Below are 22,175 nucleotides of genomic sequence, written 5' to 3'. Positions count from 1 at the left end.
AAATACGTCATTCTCTTTAATTTCCGTAACTGCACCAAGAGCTCAATATCGGTAAAATACGCGCGTCAGTATTCTCAAAAATACTCGTCCCTCCGATAATGCAATTGAAAATGGACTGGTCGGTCAGGCGATAACAATTACGCGTCCTAGCGTGTTCAATGTGAAATTAACGTCAGCTTTTCCCACATTATCGCGCGGAAAGTTTGGTCAGGAACAGGAAGAGCACGTCCACTCCGGTAATCCTGTGCGAACCCTGGTACGCGAAGCGTCAGATCGAACAAGTGCACCAAAAATTTGCGATCACGAATTTGTGATTGCCGCACTAACGAACATTTTGAAATTCTAACATTGTAAAATTCTCGTGATCTCGGTAACTGATCGAAGGTCGGCCCACGGCTCTCTCTCTCTCTCTCTCTCTCTCACACACACACACACACTCTGTCGTACCCGACGCATCACAAAATCGGATTGTGGTTTATTCATTTAACTCGCATCGAAGAGGATAGAACGCGTGCAGTTTCCGAAAGTGGAATCCAAAAAGTGACCTTTAATTGGTTTTCCGTTTGCCACCTTTAGGCACGCTTTTTAAAGCATCAGTTGTATCAGCAAATTTTTTATACTCTTTCGTTTGGAAAACTAGAGTGAATAACTTGTTTGCCATTTTCATATTAGATTTAATCTTTTCACTCAAAATTCATTCTTTTGCATTATGAACATGTTATGTATGTGTGGCGGATGATGTGAGGAGATCGGATTTATATAATAACGACGAATAAGATTGCTATTGCAACTGTCAAGTGTATTTAGAATAAGATGAATAGATAATAGTATAAAATCTTATAAATACCGTCGATAAACGTTCGTACAAACGTAGTCACGAAGATAGAATACAAAATGCACGCGGATAACTCAAAGACTCGTATATTCCGTTAATTCGCAAATGATGATAACTCGGTAATATCTCGGTAATAGCTCGATGATAATAACTGCCCGCTTGCGATCGTGTCTGTTTATTTATACTGGTCGGGGGGAGGGGATAGGAAGATTCAAATTTGTCTTAGAACGACGGTCGCCCTCAACGGCGACATTGTGTTTGCCTAGAGATAATCTAACGTTAATTTCGTGTGTCGAGGCGGTGTCCGTGTTCCGAGGCACAACAACAACATGAGCCGCTCTCGCTTTGCCTCGTCCTATGACTCACGTGTGGCTACATATGTATTACATAAAAAAATCTGTAACGACACAATTGTTTGTCTCTATATTATTTAAAAAGTAATAAATATACTCTTCCTTGATTACACGGAAACTTTTATTGAAATTCCGCGCACTCGAGTCTGAAAATTGCAACAGTATAGTAGTCCCGATTTCTCCAGGGCTCGGGATTTTTTTTTAGATCCGTAATCTTACAACGGCGAACCAGTTTCGAACTGGTGGACTCTGAAAGAGGCAATTAACAACCGTATATCTACGAGCAAACTTTCCATCGATAACGATCGGTTCTCGTATAGAATTGCAGTTTACACTGTTCGTTATTGGGTCTGACTTGAAGAAAACACGGTTGGAAACGATGTTATCGTGCCGACTCCGTGAGTACTATTGCGGAAACTTTGGTCATCTTCGCTTTACCGTGAGACGATTAGGTTTAGCACAAGATGGGGTAGGAAGTGGAAGGGATAGCGTACAAATTGGCTTCGCACCTGTATATCGTGGTCTTGATTTATTGGTATGTACTCCGATCGGTAATTGGGTAGTACGCACTAAACTGCTTAATCAATAATCTAGGACGATCATCAATCTATAATAATAACGACATTACATGTAGAGACAATCTATGTGTTGCGGATGGTATGTCTGCCAGCATCTGTTCCATGTGCGCGCTACGTGATGTCTGAAACACTATTCTGCGCGGTGTTAGGCAATTTGAAAGTGCTCTACAGTTAAAATTCAAATGGAAATAATCCTTTGCTTTTTTTGAAATAATTTATGTACAAATATATTGGATAGTTGTGATATTTTTTCTTTTTTCTCTTTGGTTTTTTCTTTTCCATTTTTTTTTTTTTTTTTTTTTTTTTTTTTAATTTGTATAACCGACCCATGAAAATACAAGAGGCACAGATTTAGAGGAACGAAATACGATAACAGATTACGATCTTTATGATCCTTTCTTTATGCTATAGATTTTTCGCTGAATGCATAAAACGTAGATTACGTTGCGGCCGTTAAATCCTTAACAACTACGCCGCTAGTTCGACGGAGATTAACGATTCCGAAAAATGTATATCAAAGTAAATATTGCTGGGCTTATGTATGCCATTAAACGATCCCGTAGAATGGTGTAATTATTAGGAGTTACGACTATGGTACCTTTCCCTATTAAAAAATCATCGTTAACCTTTGGATTCCTCAATTCGAATATCTGCGAATAAACGTCTAGCATAAGCCTAAACAATTTCCAGCTTAACTAAAATCAAATTAAACTTCATCCTTTCTAAATACTCAAGTGAGATAAGCGCTTCATCCTTCCAGGATTAAATAAGAAGAAAAAAGAACTCGTAACTCAAAACTTCCTCCATAAAAGAGTACCGTATCATTACAAAATAACGTTTCTTCCGACTGTTTGCGAGCATTCTTCCAAAGAGATGATCGTAAAACGGATTACCGTTGCACCGAGTCTAATTGGACGATTATAAATTCACTACAATTAAAAATCTAACGACCGGCACTCCACTTAGCCTGTTGCTGAGAACGGACGACATCAAAGTCCATCGTTATTTCTGCATAGATAGCTTCAGTGACTCGTGAAATTCATGAATACAACGATATTCCGCGATGATCGCGTCGACGACGATCGCATTAACAGGGACAAACAAACATTTCAAAGACCTACACACCTAACAGGTAGGACGTTAAAGGCGTACAGAGAAACGAGACTAAGAGAGAACGATAGAAATGGAACGGGAGAAGTAGCAAAGGTTTAAGCCGTATCCATTTACAAGTTTCAAATCGTTCTGCCAACCGAGCCTTTTGAAAGAAACCTTTTACCATTCTCAATAGACGGTAAAATTCTGAAACGCGCTTAACGGCAGCGTGGCTTTTAAACGTTAACATGGCCATTGGTACAATAGCGGGGTCGCATTATGCTCGAGAGTCGAGGGGTGGAGATGACGAGGAGAGAAAAAGGGGGAAGACAAGGGAACCGAAAGAGAAAGAAGGTGGAAAAGACGGGAGGAAAGACGAGGACCGACCAAGGACGACGATGATCGCGGAATAGGGAAGAATTGCTCTCTTCCGTCAACGCCTGCCACTGGAGCCATCAAGATCCATTTTTCCTCTCGTCAAGAAAATTTAACCCCAGAACGAAAGCCGCTAATACTTGTCCAACTTCGTCGCCGAGATTGGATACGTCGTTTTTACGATGTATCGTTTTCTGTTGCTTTAACTACCATCGAAAATTTTTCGATTATTTCTCGTGGTTAAATTTTTATCTTGATTCAAAGGATAATTTTTTAAAGAAAGGTCGTGATAAATTCTATTTATAATTTCTCGCATTAATATATCAATGTATGAATAAAACAAGTTAATTGTATTTTGTTATTTTATGGATACTTGGAATTGGAGATCGATAAACATAATTATGTGAACGTAATAAAATCAGGACGTTCAAATTAGAAAATAAGTTATAGAACATCATCGGTAAAGTGTTAAATATACTAAATTCTCACTAATACTCACAACAAAAAAGGAAAAAATACGATTACAAAAAGTTTAGTACTTTTTTCTTGAAACTCGTTGTCTGATCACAAAATTCATTATCTACTGTACACACGTGATACGCTAAAGAAGAATTACATTCCCTTTAAAAACTAAATCTTTGGAAAACGACGATGATCGAAACATATTTTCCTTCGATTCGCTGCCCTCAACTGATAAAGTCGGCCATAATTCTACGGGGTGGAAAGGTAGCGGAAAATAGTCAGATAACCGTCACGACTCTACAATAATTTTACACTGGCGGGACCGTTTATGGATCATTTAAGGAACTCTCAGGAGGTAAGAGGATAAGAGGGGTCCGCTATTGGAAGGAGTACAGGATATTTCGGGGTGTGTTTTTTATTGAAATGAGCGCATCTGGCGTCCAACGAGGGGTTGGACAGCTGAGCACGCACTTTTTCCTCCTGGCCGCCTCTACCACCCCTATGAGGGCCAACTTGCCTGTTTCAGGCGAGAATGGAGCTTCTCGAAACCCTAAGATTGGACCATGGAAATAAAACCTCTTATGAAAATTCGAACACCGGGCCCAGGTTTTTCTTTCAAAATTTATTGGATCGCTCGCAGACCGCTGACCGCGCTGACCTTACTTCCCTCTCTCCGCGCTACGGTGATTCTGTCCAATAGTCAGGACCCTAAAAACACGTAACCTCCGTTTTATCGATGGTAAAAAGTAAACGTCGGGTCATGTCGATACCCTCAAATGACGATATTCCATAGCGCATAAAGCGAACTATTTTCAACTGCATAAAATGACGTGTTTCACGAGGTGTGAAGTATATTCAGGTTTAGTAATAGTCTGATGAAGAACTAGTAACACGATATGTCTCGCGGATGATCTATTTAATAACTTCGAAGTGGATAAAAGTTTAAGATATTTTTACGAACGAGATATACATTCACGTTCATAACATTTATTGTAGCAGAAGGTGGTAATTAATCTGAAGCATCAAAGAACTGATTAGTCGACCAGATTTTGTATTCGTGCAAGATTGTGACCCAATATATACATATATATTTATAAAGAAAAATTTACTAAAACTATTTGGAAGATTCACAATAACACAGCAAGTTATGATAATTTATTAAAAAAATTCAAGTGGATTGAATAGAAAACACGAAGAAGTTTTTGCAAAGCCTAAATCTGTATTGTAAGATCGTTTATAGTATGCATTAAAATTCTTAGAAGATCTGATTTACTCAAGTTTACTTTGTTCATACATGTTCTAATAATTATAAACGGAGGTGTATATGTATATGTATGTTCAACCTGTTAGCGAACACTATGAAGCTATTTAACGCTGCTGGAATTTATGAAACAATGTAATTTTATTTAGCACACACAAGGGTGTACGGTCGAAGGCGTATTTTACACGGTGTCGGTCATATTATAAATTCATGCGATATTTCGCATACATCATATCGTCGGGTGCATACCGTCGACTCTATTCCCAACGAAAAGTGACTGAAGTACGTGGGCTCGACGTGAACAGCCCTGTCATAACTTTTTAATACCTCTTAAAGGAAGACGACTTTGTAATATCCTGCAAGATATTAGAGCATGCTTTAAAAGACGAATAATATCGGAACGGTGAATACCATTCTCTCTGGCTTGGTCCTTGCGTTCGGACGCTGTATGCACGCTCAGTAGACTCCAACAGGAAGTAGTTAAATGTTACCGGTGTCAGAGCACGGCCTTTGTGCAAAGGAGAGGGTGCTCAGGCTCCGTGGAGTTAGCTGACTGACAGAGTACTATAAATTACATAAATGAAGTAAGCCCCTTCCTCACTCAAACGGACATCTTGCCAAGTTTATAACTTAATCACTCGTGCTTTTCATGCCGGTGGAGGAGCTTAAAGTTCGAGGGACCAGTAGTGTAAGTTGCAGACGGAAGTGATGCCGGAGGGTAGGATCACGTGGAGAAGGAACGATATTCGAAGGAAAAGAAAGTGAATTGGGAAGAGAATTTGATTGAAAAGAAGAAGTGAATAACTTCGAAGATTTAGCTCAGAGGTATAACATATTCGTATGATTGTGCGGTTTTGAATAAGGATTTGTTAATTTTACATCGTGTGCAATATTGCATGTAGTATTGGATGTAATATTGTATGTGATGTATCCATCAATTCGAATATAGAGTATTAAATTTTATATAATATCATTTTAGTACTTCATAGATATCGCTACATGTCTTGCTTGTAGATCAATTAATCTTATATTATTTATGATACTAGACGTAACATATACTTTACCTTGAATATACTCTGTTAAGTTTAGAAATGCGGTTAAAGTGGATGGCCGTAAAATCAATGAATTATAAAGAGATAGATTTTAGGACTATCCGTAGTTGATGGTACTAAGGGGGCAAATTGTGCGGATAAGTTGTTAGAAGCAATTTATTAAAAGACTACGTAAAGGCGTAACATGAAAGGATTTTTTAGATGTTTATTATTTGCATACCAGGCATTAAAATTACAATTCATGCAAAATGGCCATGACCACGTTAGATGAACGCGAGAAGAAAAAGATGCGACATTCTTTGCAATATTTTATTTCATCTTATTCGCCGTTAGCTCGTACTGCATACGAATAACACACTTATAAATTTAACTACTTCATATTCCCTTTATCCTTCGCGCAAAGGAACTCTCCAAAGAAAATCAAATAATTTCCCGCCGAAGTTTCCCATGCATTAGCATTTCGACCAGCACCTGAAGAAAAGTAATCTTGTATATTACTCTCACTACCGGACGAACTTTAATCTTTTCGGTTCATGGCTCAATCTTCGTATCATAACCCAGCGGTAGATAAATAAGGACGTAACATTAAAATCGATTCATGTTAATTACTCAAACAAACTGCGGAGATGATGGCACGTTGCGTCTGTGCCTGCAGTCGTCCGCGCATGCTTACGAACGAACGTTCCAATGTAATTTAATTCAGCGCGGCCCCGTTCTATTTCCGGTGTAAAATTTAAGAGAGAGGAGAGGACGCTCGAAGAATCGCGAGCTGTCGGCTCGCATTCGACTCTGGTATCCATCGGCTGTGTTTAATTACGAGTCACCCGGCGTAGTTTCGCCTCTTCTGGCAGACTGCTTCAGCACGGAAGCACTAACTCCTGGTTATCTTAAGCGACATCGCGCACTGGATTCGTATAACTCGCGCCCGCTGGATAACTTGAGCCTGAATTACTACGCTTCTCGCGTAAGGATGAGAGCCGAAGAAGCAGAAGATGAGGAAAGGGTGAAGAGAAAGTCAGCGACGCGAAGGGGCGAGATTAAAATCACCTGGAGACCAATGCAAAGTTTTTAATAACCCTTGATGCTTGATTAAGTTATGGCTCTTCGCCGGCTCATCGTTCTCCCTCGTTTCTTCTCCACCACGCACCCTACGTTTCGTTATCCTTTCTTCAACTCCTCCTTTCCTCTCTTTCTCTCTCTCTCTCTTTCTCTTTTTCTCTTTCTCTCTCCCTCTCTTTCTCCTTTCCAGTTCGTTCTCCAGCGAAATAAATTTTGAGCAGAAGTGCTTAGACCGCGTTCGAGTGGAACGGGTACCTCTGCGAGAAAGGGGTTGGAAAGGAAACAAAACTCGTCCGACTCTGCTGAATTAATGGAAGATCCGACGGGATAGTTATCTTCGTGCCACCATTTACACGTAGGAGTTACGTGAACTCGGAATGGTTTTTAAGTATGGCAAATTACATCGAATAGAAGACATTCATCGAAATCGTGCCACATATTTAAAGCGTCGGGTAAAATTTGCACCTGATCTAATAGTCCTTCAGAAAAATTCTCTTTGCGTTTAAAACGTACGAATTCTTGTAGGTGGTTTGATGGATCTTGTTATTTCTATCGGTATTTTACCAATAAGATATATATATGTGAAATGAGATATAGCAGGTCTAAAAAGATCAATTTCTAATGAAACAAAAGAATTTACCGAAACTATTATCCAATTAACTTTATATTGTTGTATTGTACAGTTCATAACGAAGCATCTTTCATTATTGATAATTAAACGACACCTGTTCTTTCTGTTCCAGGCTTTGGGTTCGTCACGTTTCAAAGCGAGGACGTGGTCGACAAAGTCTGTGAGATCCATTTCCACGAAATCAACAACAAAATGGTGAGTTGCCTGGTAGGCCAGCAAAGCCTGTTTATCGAACGCAGAGGACACCCATTCTCGCTCATTTCTCTCCCTCTTCTGCATCCCCACCACGTGACCGTAGAAGTGGTATCAAACGATATTTGCCTTCCGTTCTTCCTCAACGGATATGGCGTCGAGCGGAATTAATTTTCCGTATAATTGAGAAGGATTGCCGTGCTTATTTGCATTTGACACGCACGCACGCGACACATACATGTACACACGCAACGACGACAACGGTTGAGCGTGTGAATCTTACGCTGGAAGACGAAAAGCGGTTTCTCGAAAGCCTGTCATAGTAGAGATCACATGGGTCTCTCAGTAATAGACAGTTCTATTTGTCGTCTACTACCAGCGAAATCCCGCTGACGTGGATCAAGGATTTAGCCAGATGCCACTTCTCGTTATCCATAAATCCATACGGCCTAGACGATCCCCAATTTCGTCAATAACTCAGCAACACCATCGTCAGATGTTAGCTTGGTATAAAACAGTCGTCTATTTGCACTGATAATATTAGAGCGATAGATCACGTTGATTAGCTGCTGCCGGATTACACTTGATTACGGGCATCAAAACACATAATCAAACACACGTTCGTAACGAGGATATAACGAGGCTGAACAAATTATCGTAACTTCGTTTGTTACTTGAATAGAAGATCGAACGACTATCGTGGGAATTCGTATTCCATATTCGCCAAAGCACCTCCTTTACAGACGAATAAAATTACTAATAAAATTTCTATATCCGGCATATCCTAGTATCCATAGTCTATCTTGTAGCTTTTCATTAAAATTTTCATTAAAACTTATTCATTGATTGTGGTCGATTGATTATTTAAAATTGACTTTTCCTCTTATTATATCTGCAATGAACTCGCAAAAGTTCTTAATAAAATCCCTCTCGCTTGAAATATGGATTCAGACATAACTTCAGAAGGAAATCTTAATCCCTTGCCTTAACAGAGATCATATTTTCATTATCAGTATTCCAGACTAAAGTTAACAAATAGAGAATCAGGTCCATGATACATACGTTGAACGAACGGTATAATAATTCTATCAAATAAAATCATAAGGCAAGGAATTAATCATCACTTCCTGTAATTCTCATGACCTCCGCTACTAATCTTCTTACGAAACTTCACCCCAAAATCTCGGGATCCATCGTTCTCATCAGCTGCATGACACACAACTAATATTGAATTTTTATGTTGAATTTGAAGGTCGAATGCAAGAAAGCACAGCCGAAGGAAGTGATGCTCCCAGCGAACCTGGCGAAGACGCGAGCGGCCAACAGAGGCGCATACGGTGAGTTGGTGATGGTCGCGACACCTACCCCCACCACCTATCGTTACGCGCCGTATCCCCTTCCGACGGCTGCTGCCGCGGCTGCACATGCAGCTGCAGCAGCGTCCGCTGGCACCCCACACCACCACTTGCTCACTCCGATAGTCGCTACCGCCGCACCAAACGCGGCCGCTACCTACCAATACGCTGCCGGTGCGACCGCACCTGCGGCGGCAGCCGCGGCCACTACCGCGGCCGTCTACGATGTCAAGAGGGCACTCGCTGCCGCGGCTGCAGCCGCAGCCGCGGCCTCCTACAGGCCTCATCCTGTCGCGGCCGCAGCAGCCTCTCGGGCCGCAACCCTCACTTATTCCATGAGCGATCTATTAGGCGTACAGGGCCTCGATATGGGTGCCGTCTACCATCCGATACCCACGATCGGACTATGACCGACAATACTCACGCCCCTTTCCAGGCCTCAGTAGGTTCCATCTTAAGGGGCAGAGTTTCTTCAGTCATGCATTGGACCTTTCCATGTTTTTACATTCATTTTACTCTTGATTCTTCGATCGACGATTTGTTAGCGATAATTTTTAGTATAATTCCATTTATATAAACTCCATGTGATTGAACGAAATTTTAGTTATATGTCCGATTAAATAAACATGTGTCAGTTAAATTTATTTCTCGGAACTCTTATTATGTGGAAGAAAAATCGTAGATACATGAACCCCAACTGTATAAACTGTTAGTTGCCCGACAAGTTCATATAAATGGAATTTTACTGTTAATTAGTTGATCGATGGTTTGATTGGGTTGAGTTTGTAGTATTGGATGAAGTGTAGATTTAGGATGTTTGAGGTAGTAGGGGATTGTATATTTTTTGTACTGTTATATGGAATGGAGGTTACGTGCCAAGGAATTAAGAGCATACAAATTTGGAGGTGTAGGTAGCTATGCTTTTGTATCGTGTTTCATGAAGGTTTGAACAGGTGTGTTGGAATCGATTCATAGTTGATCGGGTTCGTTCTGATTTGAATGACGTATTGGTATCCCGTTTGTACATGTGATCGTTACAATTGCGTTCTTTGTTCTAATCGATGTTTTGTTATTTTTGTATTTTTTTAAATATCTTTTTCGTATATGTAATTTTTTAACGGGATACCAAGTGCACTTTACGGTACTTTGAAACATTCCTCGATTTAGGACTCATCGCCTTCTTTTTCGGGAAAGTATTAGCATAAATTACCTTGCAGTTGATTTTCGACTTGATATAGCAGCGAATCGAAGACATATCGAGAAGTGCAATATAACGTAGTCTAGACAAAGCCATTCCTTTTTATTCCCGGGATTCGAGTGTGGGAATAAGCGAATTCTCGCGAGACTGCTCGAAAAGCTCAGTTCAGTAAAACTGTGATCGTAGTAAGAAAAGAAAAAAAAATAAAGATTGAAAAGTATAAAATAGTAGTGAATCATAAGTCTGTTTGGTAGAACTCGATTAGTCGCGTATCTGGCATCGTTTTCTTCGTAGCCAAAGATTAGGATAGATAGCAAATGGAACAAACCTGCATCACAAAAGACTGGTAGTGATTTCGTAGTTGATTAGCAAGAGACAAGTAGTAGGACAATAAAAGGAAGTGTTCAAAATTTAGGCAAATTAGTCTGTTTCAACGAGCAGCGCTCGGTAGTAAGTTGATACATCGAACGTACCTCTTGCAGAAACCATTCCTCCTTCTCATAAATTTCTAAAATTAAAAATATAAATTTCAATGTAACTTACCAATAAATCTCATAGAAAAATATCTATTTAGGCAGTTGGAAGATTCTAAAGTAGTAGAAAAGACAATCAATTGCAAACGACCAACGTATTACGTATTTCGAATGTACTTTAGTTAGACTATTGAATCTTGATTAGGAGAGGAGGAAAGGTCGCAAGTAAAAGGCAATCAGGTCACGATACCACACAGATATTTAGATACTTTTCGACGAACGAAAGAGATACAAATTCCTGCCTCGAACGACTCGCGTTCGCGACAACACGTCAATTGATTCGTAGATGTTAGATAATTTCGTAGCAAACTGGATCGAAGCTTTATGGTAGCGCTCGGTGTGTTCGCATGGTTGAACGACAATTCAATTCGAACAGACGATCGTGAAGGAATCGACGATGGTGTCGGCAAAAAGGAAGGAAAGGAGATGAAATGAAAAATATGAAATCTTTGGAACTCGATCGAGGTCGAGGTTCTATGGCATTCTATTTTTCCATGAAAGTGAAGGTTGTTCGTTCGATTTCGAGAGCGAGGGCGCCCGTCGTCGAGATCGTAGATTGCTAGAATTTCATCGAAGCAGAAGGGAAAGAAAAAGGAAAGAAAAGAAAAGCGTAAAGAATGAGTAGGAAAAAAAATGGAAAGAAACGCAAGAACACATTCCCAGGTAGCGGCACGTCGTATATTATTCCCAGAAGGAGGTGAATTTCTGATTTGCACGGGATGATATGTCGAGTGGTATAAATAAAGCCGTGAATCGTGAATGGTGAAGGCGGATAGCGCGTCGAGAGCGCGCGGCAAATGGTCGGCGATAAGCATTTCTCATTCGTCGCGCCTTTCAGAGTATTTTTCGCAATGAATTTCATGAAATTTCATAATGTCGAGAATATGAAGAAGTACGTACTCCAATACGGCGGTACACGTGTACGATAGAAGCAAAAGAAAGAAAAAAAGGATGAATAAGGAAAACAACGCGAGGTCACAGCTATCTATATGTATATAAATGCACACGCGAAACTATATACATATACATAGAATACTCGTGTGCATATAACATATATATAATTATATGAATATATATATACGATACGTACCTTGTGAAAAAAAAAATTACGATGAAAAGGAAAATGAAATGACAAAAAAAGTTGCAGAATTAATCCATTCTAGATAAATAGCAGATTATATACATATATTATATATTGTTTTGTATCTACGTATTTGGTAAAACGCCATATAGTATTTGATATTGATATTAATATATTTTGTGAGAGCCGCATTACAACCTTCTAGTTTTTGTAATAGACCTACAGATTATACATATCGGAGTATATTCTATATATATATCTCTCTATTTATACATATATATATATCTAGGTAATTAGGTAAACATTTGTGTTGTTACAAACCTTAGCTACTTAATGAGACTTTTTTTAGGTGAAACTAGGTTTGAATTAGCTAGAGCGAATATAATTTTTGACGAATTACTATACTATGTATACGTTCCTATCATTGAGACTACTAGTTAACTATAGCTTTTTGAGAAGTCACTATGATACCGATAGTTTAGAAATATATTCTAGGTATTTCTTCGTGGAAGACCCGTTTAGTGATCTCTTTCGTATCTTCCCTCGTCTCTCTTTTGATCCTGTATCGGAAAATATAAAAGATATCATCAGAAAGAATATCTAAAAGAAAACTGGAAGAAAAAAGAACAATGAAAAGAAATGAGAAACAGCCACAGTGTCTTCCACGAAGAATGCATATTATCAGCGGCTTCAAAGAGACCTATTACAATGTACCTATTACTTAACAAGCTACGTTACATAGTACGTTTATATTACGTTACACGTAATATTATACCTCTCTATAGGATATATACTAAATATATATCGTGCGTATACCCGTCTACACCTATACCTTACAACCCCCGGCCCGTACCCCCACTCCTCTATTACCCACTTTACTCGTTACATAGTATTTAACTCTTCTAAGCTATATAGCATCATTTACCTTAATAATAATGCGTGAGACGTGTGTCCTAGAAAGTACGTACTTTGCCCGAGAGGCTCAACAGTGTCAGTTTCGTAAGTAGACCAGATCTTAACATGCGGATTATCTTTCTGTTCACACCTTTGTAATGCTTTGTTGGGTCAGATTTTGATTTGTTACACGGGGAACGTAGCGTTGCGCCTTTTGTCTAGACAGAGAACCCAATTAGAAAAATATGCGTCTTCCTTCCCCGTAAACATTTATGGCCGCGCACTACGCAAGTACGAACGAGATTAAAAAGATGAAATAAAAAGAAACTAAAAAAAAGAAACAGAATAGAGAAGAAAACGATATCGAGAAGAAAGAAAGGAAAGAAACGAATGTTTGCGTTCCTCGACAAATAATGTTTCTTGCAACACTCTGTGTTTATATGTATGTGTCTCTCTTTCTCCCTTTTTCTCTTGGGAAACATCCAGCATCAGAAAAGGATCAAAGAAATAACTATAAAATTCGGAATGAGTAACTCAATGGGATTCCATGTTGCCAAAGCTATCGATGTGACGTAAATGTTAATTGACCGGCAACTCGATCGTAAAACTCGACCGGAATGAGCTTTATACGCTCCTCGAAACTGTAAGAGACTATTAATGTTAATGCCGTACGTAAACGTCTGTTCTACGTGAAATCGATTTGTTGCATCTGAGAAAGTACACGTACATTATATAATTATTATATTACTACATAAACATATATAGTACATACGAAGTCGCTGCGATTGTCAAGTATAATACAAAAATAAAATGCGCGTTGCAATATGCACATTACAAATATTTATATAAATTAAAAAATATATATACATAAATATTATATATACACGTACATGTCTAATATTCGAGTCCATTTACGTACTATACGTGAATCGATCTTCTCTATCTATATGAGAGTAAAATGAATGGTATTTAAATAAACACGAGATAATGTTGGAAGTATATGCAAAGATTTTCATTGTTGTTCAAACGGATTTTCAAAACAGAACAATACAAAAGAAAGAAACAAAAAAAAAGATAAAATGAAATAAGAAAGCACACAAAAAAATATCAAAGAAAGAAAAGAAACAAAAACGATGTCACACTGAAATGATATAGAATTGTGTTGCGTGCTTGATGTAATCAAAACCAGCCCGGTAGAGAGACTTTAGGTACGAAATCACTAATACTATTAATATGTATCAGTGTATCTTTTAATGGCTAGAATAAATGCTCTTATACTTTTCCATCTGCGTATATTGTGAGAGCAGCGTCAATATGGACACTAGAATAGTGAAACAGTAGTGTAGTATTGTGGTCGGTGTTTTTTTTCAATATTGTATCGTCGATCTAAGTGTGGTAGTGGCGTCGATAATGTGTCACGTGCTTTGTACGAACGAAGCATCGACAATTACAAATTCCGAATTATGCTTTAATTAAAATTCAAAATTTTCTTGCATCCAATTGCCATTTTCCGTTCCAATTGCCATTTGTAATTCCGAGAGTTTATAAATTTATTTAAATGTTATGCCTTCCTCGCGATCGCACGACACATTATCTGCCCTTAGTCAATATCTAATAAGCTACATAGTCAGCCTAGCAAATATTACTTAACGGTAAATGATTAACCAATACCTTGAAGGCTACAATAACCATAGATCATAGGAGGGTTTATTTTGTGGTAGAATTGAAAATACCTCGGCCGCGCGTAGTTACTAGTACCTTGTCACAGAATTTAGTCGATGCGCTATATAGTCGATGCGATATACATATTATAAATAGTCAGAATCTTAGTTGTGTGGTCTTTTCAATTAGTATCAAATTATGAAATTTCATGGATGCCTTTCTTTCTCTCTTTCTATATACTTCTATATACTCTTTTTCTATAAACTTCTTTGTTATATCTCCTACTCTCTGTCTAACCTAGAACGCTTTTAATCCGACTTCTTCTTTCAATCTGTTTTATTTTCTAATTTTTGTTCAGTTTTCTTATCTTTACTTTTAACCCTTCTCTCATTGTTTGAAACCTAGTCATCCGTTACACTCGAACCGTCTATACCGACGAATTTCTGCAACGCTTTGCTTTATACTTAACTTGTCTCCATGTACATATTTTAATTGTCTACGCATTACCTTTGCCTGCACGAAGAAAAATATTGCACAACAGAATCATCAGTTAGACACTCGTGAGTTAAAATTCACGATAGTCTTCATAGTCGCGCGTACTCACCTTCGGATATCTAATCGACAATTTTATTTTTTTTAGGCTTCATTCGATCGCTCAATACTTTTCTTCGTGCTTAGTTGCAGAAATTTCTATATTGGGACTTACGATTTACTATTTGCACTAACTAATCGAAGCAATTGAAATGAGTAAATGAAGGGAAAAGAATGATAAAATGAAGAGACAAATTTTTCTATCCGACTCTGGTCAATCTCGTCACGGTATTAATGTGATCTGTTTTTCCTTGTAGATTTTATGTGGTCCCTGGGAGCATTACCTGATGGTGAGTATTGAAATATGCACGAACACGTACAACAAAACGACTCCAATGTCCAATGACATGCCTACCGTTCCGTAACAACGTTCAATCACGTTTGACGTAAGACCATCGTTGTAATATTCACGCGTCGATCAATCACGAAAGCGAAACGAAATTCTGTATGCTACTTGCCACGAGTTTTCTCGTCCTGAGTCTCATGCATGATTCACCCACGGTACACGGATAAAATCGTGCAACCATTCCACTTTATCTGTCTCCGTAAATTTTTGCCTTTGTGAAAATACACTGGTTCATTAACGTAATTATTCAGTTAATGCGTACCTGGTTACTGGCATCAGTTGATATTGCATCGGAGAAACGCGTTCGCCGTGTCAGAAATACGATACATTAATTTCATTCGAATTAAATCGAAATGTGAAAAACGAACTCGAGAGTATCTTTCTTCGTGGAAATTGTTTGAACAGTATAATTTTATAGAGTTTTCAATCGAAAATGTTCTGTAGAGTAACACGGTACGTACTTGGGAAATGTTTTATCTAATATATTTTACAGAAGGGAGCATGTAGATCGTAGTTGATAGAGGACATATTTGTATATTAGATAGACATAACTTATTAAATCACATTTTTCAATCTATATACTGTAATGTAACATTATTATTAGAAGTTTCTAATGATATTATACAGTACGTTAGAAATACCTTGGTAGTATGGTTACCTAATGTCAAGATATATTTTCATAGTTCTTTTGTACTCTCGATTCAAAATAATAAATATATCACATTAGTCTAGTTCAATAAACAATTGTTCGTACTTATAATACATTTACTTGTATAAATAAAATAGAAATTTTTATGTGCTGACTTGGCAATTTATTGATGTTAAATTGAATAAGAGAAAGCCTACTATCACAGGAACGGACATAATAGGTAACAATGTTACAATAACGCTAACTTAAAGAACAACAAATAAAACTACGTGCAATGCTTTTCTTAAAATAATTCAAACCGATCAGCTTTAAAATTAGAGTTCCATAATTTCTACTAATCCACAAGCTTCGCTGACAATCAGAAGAGATCGGGAAAAAACGACGTATCCCGTTTTAGCAACAAACACACGCATTCACACGCATCGTTACGATTCGACACGAAATATTCAACACGCCATAACCCTCCTCCATACGCTCCTGAAAAGCTTCCGAGCTCAGGTAACGAAGCACAGGGAAGAAAAGCTGACAGATTCTTTTGCTCTGTTCACAGGTTTCCCAGCGGCGGCGTACGCGGCATACGCGGCAAGCCGCGGCTATTCTGGGTACCCTAGTTTCGGACTGCCCTACCCGACAGGTAACCACCTTAGCCTTAACCACCTTAACCACCATAATGCGGCCCACATCGCGCCCTTGAATCTGAACTTGAACCTAATACAGGCGCAGCCTGCCCCCCACCATAATCCACCTACCCCTACACCGCTCTTTTACCATCCCAATTTGGACCTCTACAACGCCATGCCTCTGTGAACTAACTAATTATATGTGTCTAATAATAATCTCGACATCGAGCTATGCGCACATATCTCTAATCAAAAGAAAAACTCACTTCCATCGCTACACCATTTTACTAACTGTGCTCTCGCTGTCGCTACTCGTTGCCCTGCTCGTCGTCGTCGTCGTCATCGTCGTCACCGTCGTCAATGCCTTTGTCGTCGATTTAACACGAGAATCGGGCGAGTTACCAGTGGGTGTCGGGAAATCAAGATGAGCTAATCGTCAGAAATTAAGCTCGGTTTGAAGGAGAGGGCAAGTAGCAGATCCCGTGCGCACAAGAATCTTGAGAGGTTGTGGAGCTTTTGTTACAGGACCGTCGGCCTCTTGCCGAAATTCTCATCCGAGAACAATGGCTCCTTAAGCACTCGAGATTGAGTTCGATTCGAAGCTTGACAATTTCGAATAATCGACTAATTTCAAAGCGGATTTCAAAGTGCTCCTTTGAAGTGATCCTTCGAAGTGATCCTTCGAAGTGGCCTCAGTCGCGAGTTCGAATTCTCGACGATGCGCGAAAAGATGTTTGTGAGAACATAATCGATTCCTCTATTAAAGGGGGTGAAGCATACATCGTCAATTCTGCTCGCGTTTTACGCAGTATCCTTTCCCGACCAGGCAGGTTGTGTTTATAAGACACGGAAGCTATTGGAAATCCATTTCCGCGGCAGAGTTCCGCTTTCGACGACAGGACACTCGGGAAAATAAGTGATCTAATGTTGCGTCACAGACCGACGTTCTATCGAGAACGGTACGGTTGTGCGCTGTATGTCCAACGCGGAGGACGTTGTATATTATTCAGCAACGTTTGCTCGGGTTCCGACGATCCTCAACTTCCGGGCCGAAGTTTCGACCGCCGGAGCACCGACAGTCGGTCTCACTCGATACGAAAGGAGTGGTGAACGTTGTACAAAATTGCTATAAATTATCGTATCGATATTATGTTATTGAGATTAAGATTTAAGATAGGAATAAGGAGGTGCCGATTCTCTTCGGCCAATTTTCTACCCTGTTCCGTGTTTACCCGAAAAAGATTTTAAGAACAGTCGATTCATCTTATGACGATTTATCTGTTTAATTTCTACTTATGATACATATCTATTTGTTAAAATTTCCGCTGTAATTCATGCCAAATAGCAATTATATCTTTACATTTGTTAAAAGTTGCAGATAGTTTCTTCAGAGATATACTGAGATATACTGATATTTCATTATATTTCATATCCTCCTGCAAGAACTTAACTGCAATGCTGACAGAACGTTAAAGTGTAATCTTTATTTGATTTTTATCTTAATTAAAATAAAAATTTATAAGTTTCTGATTGTTTGGTTTATATAACAAATTTCGTGTGTGTATAGAAACCTAAAGTCTTTCGCTTGGAAATTTGAAATAAAAGAATCACGTATGTCGAATATGTTTATTTAACGTAGATACATAATCAGTATACGTCTCAAATTCGTTTTTATTTTTAGTGTTCCGCGGAATATATTTTTAAGCTCGTATGAATCGAAGTGAAAGATATTTACGTTTTAAAGATACAGATATTCTCCAATCAAATTGTATTGCAAGTTATAAACGTAACAAATCGTATTCGCGTTCTTGATGCTCGTCCGGAGAAATAAGCATACGCAAAGTCCCGCGATAAAAATGCAGATCAAAAAGGAGAAGAATCCAGCGAACTAGGACAAGATAATGAGAGGCTGATGTATGAGAAAAGTTACGTCGTTAAACAAACTCTGTGTTTCTTACCTCCTGCATTCGATAGCGTCTTGCGTGTCTTCGACTGTCAATAACAAACTGCTCTGCTGGCACGGAATTTTCTTTCAAAGCATCGAGGCTTTACGATCCGCGAAACGCTTTAAAATTGCTTCTGCTAATCGATTAATCAATTTCAATTACGTTCTCCATCTTCCTCTCTCTCTCTCTTTCTCTCTTTCGCTCTCTTTCTCTCGGTATAGATCGTTAAAGCGTACATCGAATCGGATCGATCAGTGTAGACGAATGAGGCAAACAACCAACGAGCAAAATGAAAATTTCAACGAATGAGTTAAAGGAACGGCCACGATACGAATACCCTCTACTACTAAATAAATTTTCGATCGCTGCATAGGGTAAACTTATTTATTACGCGATACGATTCCATTGGAAATCATTCCTGCGAATAGCGTATGCACACGAACCCTCATACGATCTCATACGAGACACGAAGTCGTCGGATTTCAATTCCATCGAATACATATACAATTCCGATAATATATTTAAATCGACTGACTATCAAATCGATTGTAATTTAAGATTAATCGTGCGGTCGCGGAACGGGGTAAAATGTCATTGTTAATATTAGGTAGGGGTAAAGGGAGCGTATCGATTACAAACGATATGCGAGTGAACCGCATCGCGGTTAACCCTGCACGCATAGATATACACAAACGCAGGCTAGAGCAATTAATAGGAAACGTTTGGAAAATGAACGCGTCCATAGGTGGGTATCGACTGATCTAAATCGAACCGGTTGATTGGAGGTAGCTGCGGGCAAAGTTTTCGAGGTCAAGCGCCCTTCATGTTGAATTCGAACTCGAAATGAAAATCCGCAGGCCCACGTTCAGCAAATGAAGAAGGCCAAAATGAAGATTCGACCGTGTCGCTTCCCATAGCCAGGGCACTCCATCAGACAAAATTTCGTGCCGGAGCCGGGAATTATACGTTTACTACTCGCTTCGATCGGCTCGCGAGATGCGAAAACGACCCTTGGGAATTTAATGTGGTCATCGACGATTCCCGTCGATTTGTTACTTCGTTTTATACTTTCCGTTCTATTCGTTCCACCGACTTTTATTTGTTCGTTAATTATTTCTTTCCGTATTTTTGCAGTCTCGTTATCGTATTGGTTATTTTTAGATAATCGATACAGATATCGATAGCGTTTGTTAAATTCTACTGCGTTGCGTCGAAACGACCGTTCGAGAGATAACTAGATCCGTGTGTAACGGAACTACGTGAAAACAGAGAAATACAGTACAGTAATCACGCCTCCTATGGTGAGCTTTCGCAGACGTAACGCTAGTTCCAAAGAAGCTTCTTCGATCCCCGTAACTACTGCACCCCTCCCCTTTGTCCGTCGCTCGACCGCTGCTCTTACACGTCTTACTAGCCCATTTGTTCCCTTCTCTTTTGTCCATTTTTGGCCATTTATCTGCCACACTCGTCTTTCTCCGCGAACTTTCTCTCTTTCTCTGTTTGATCTTTTCTCATCGTTCCTCCGTGCGAGCTTCTCGAAGAGGAAATTTCGAGGCGAAAGTTTTCAACTTCTTCCTCCCTGCACTTTGTATCTCCTTCCTCCCCCCGGTTTGAACTTGTGATACCACCCCCTTATGTGAAGCATGACACAAAAATAGCGAAGCAATAACATATAACGCCAATAGAGGCGGATAAACTGCGACAGGTGTCCCATGCACGTCGACCGGACATAAATTAGCTGCAAGGAAACAAACGTAAACGCTGCTGTGTGAAAAAAGAACATCGTGTAAATCCACGAAAACAATGTATATTACGCGACGTATAACGTAAACGGTTTCGAATGTCGTGCTTTTTTCGCCGTTGATCTAATCGCCTTGATATATATATATATATATATAATATATTATTTTTTCCCTTCGAAGTACATCGATCCTAAGAATAATTCACGTGGACGAGCAGAAAGAGAACTCATAAATAATGCATAATGTTTTTCGGACGTTGGTTCATCCCTCGGAACGAACATCCTTTCCTCGTGCGTCCTCTTTTTCTTCGATTCCCTTCGCCATTTCGAAAAAAGAAACCGGCATATTTTTACTTTCCTCCAGAGACCATACATCCTGATGCTCCCTGGAATCGTTTCCAATTTCCCTCACCGTCCGCTATTTAACGCATTTGAATAACCTCCAGTCCGGGAAGCGGAGCGGTTGCGCGACCGCAAACGCTCCCTCCTTTTACTTCCTTTTTTTCTGTGCTTTCTTTCGTACTTTTGCATATGGTTCACGAGGCATGGCGGTAGAAGGAAGAAAAAGAAATTGTGGGTAACAACCACCAATGATTGATCATTGCGAACGAAAACCCCTCCGCCTTAAAGTCGTCCGTATACTCCCAATGTCCGAAAAACATTCGTCGGTGAAGCCACCCTCTCTCTCTGTCTCTTTTTCTCTTCGAATACGAAAGAGGGGTGGCCGATACGCGATCGATGCGCGAAAATGAATTTCCTCCTTGTTGAAAAGATATTTTCCGGGAGATATCGAACTCACGCGTCGGAATTTGCAATCGAGAGAAATTCTCGTTCGACCGTGGGCGGCAGTTAGACTCGCGTTAGACGCTGCCCAATGAAGGAATACGTGTATATATATATATAGATTTCTCTTAGATGGTTGAAGAGGTGGTGGTGTTAGAGTGATTTCACGTGAAATCGCTCGCGACGGAACCTGCTCGTTTGTTCGTCGAGTCGATCCATCAAGAGAGATTAAAAGATTTCCTCGTGCCTGGGCTAGCTCTTTGTTTCAGGGAGAAATTGTAATGTGACGGGATATCGGACGGTGGACTGGTTCACGGTGCTAATGTTTTCTGAAATACGAGTACTTTCATTTTGTTGATTACATGTTTGGTTACATTTAGTTAAATCGTGTGAAATACATGTTTGATGTTACATACACAGCCATACTGAATAATATTGTACATTGTCATGAAACTGACATGACGATACATTTAAAAACGAAATAATTAACGGGTGTAATACAAATTCCAAAATCAATTTTACAATGTCTGTTTCATTAAACTTTCATATTGCTTTCAGTTTAGGCTGCAAAAAATTAAGTTACACATAACCAATTTTTAATAAGGAATTTTGATATTTTGCAACAAGAAAATCATAAATTCTACTCACATAATCGCTTTGACCACAGAAACGCTTGAATGTTGTACAAGCCAGACCAATAACTACCGTTACCTTTGTGAACGTTTGAAACTTTGGCTAATTCAGTGACGCGAGAATAATTTTCCACGACCAGTTACTAGAAACTATTACCTTCCTCCGACGGCTTGATACGTTGAGAGAAGTTGTTGCATTCGCGATCGAATCCGACCGACTAAATAAGCAAGCACATGGGGCACCGTGCTCGCAG

At 39.3% G+C, this 22,175-nt stretch overlaps 1 protein-coding gene across 5 annotated transcripts in view; it reads left to right on the top strand.

Moving 5' to 3' along the window:
* The window catches only part of LOC132908201 (RNA-binding protein Musashi homolog Rbp6), a 780,290-nt gene that overhangs the window by 716,351 nt on the left and 41,764 nt on the right, over positions 1 to 22,175 (top strand). For all 5 annotated transcript variants that reach the window (XM_060961989.1, XM_060961987.1, XM_060961985.1 and 2 more), the window contains 4 exons: positions 7,811 to 7,893; positions 9,143 to 9,227; positions 15,462 to 15,494; positions 16,750 to 16,833. In XM_060961989.1, the coding sequence (XP_060817972.1) occupies positions 7,811 to 7,893; positions 9,143 to 9,227; positions 15,462 to 15,494; positions 16,750 to 16,833 (285 nt within the window). The remainder of the gene's footprint in view (positions 1 to 7,810; positions 7,894 to 9,142; positions 9,228 to 15,461; positions 15,495 to 16,749; positions 16,834 to 22,175) is intronic.

Source organism: Bombus pascuorum, chromosome 6 (assembly GCF_905332965.1).
Source record: "Bombus pascuorum chromosome 6, iyBomPasc1.1, whole genome shotgun sequence".
Lineage (NCBI taxonomy): Eukaryota > Metazoa > Arthropoda > Insecta > Hymenoptera > Apidae > Bombus > Bombus pascuorum.
Note: the sequence above shows the minus strand (reverse complement) of the source record. Positions and strands in the feature narration are given on the sequence as shown.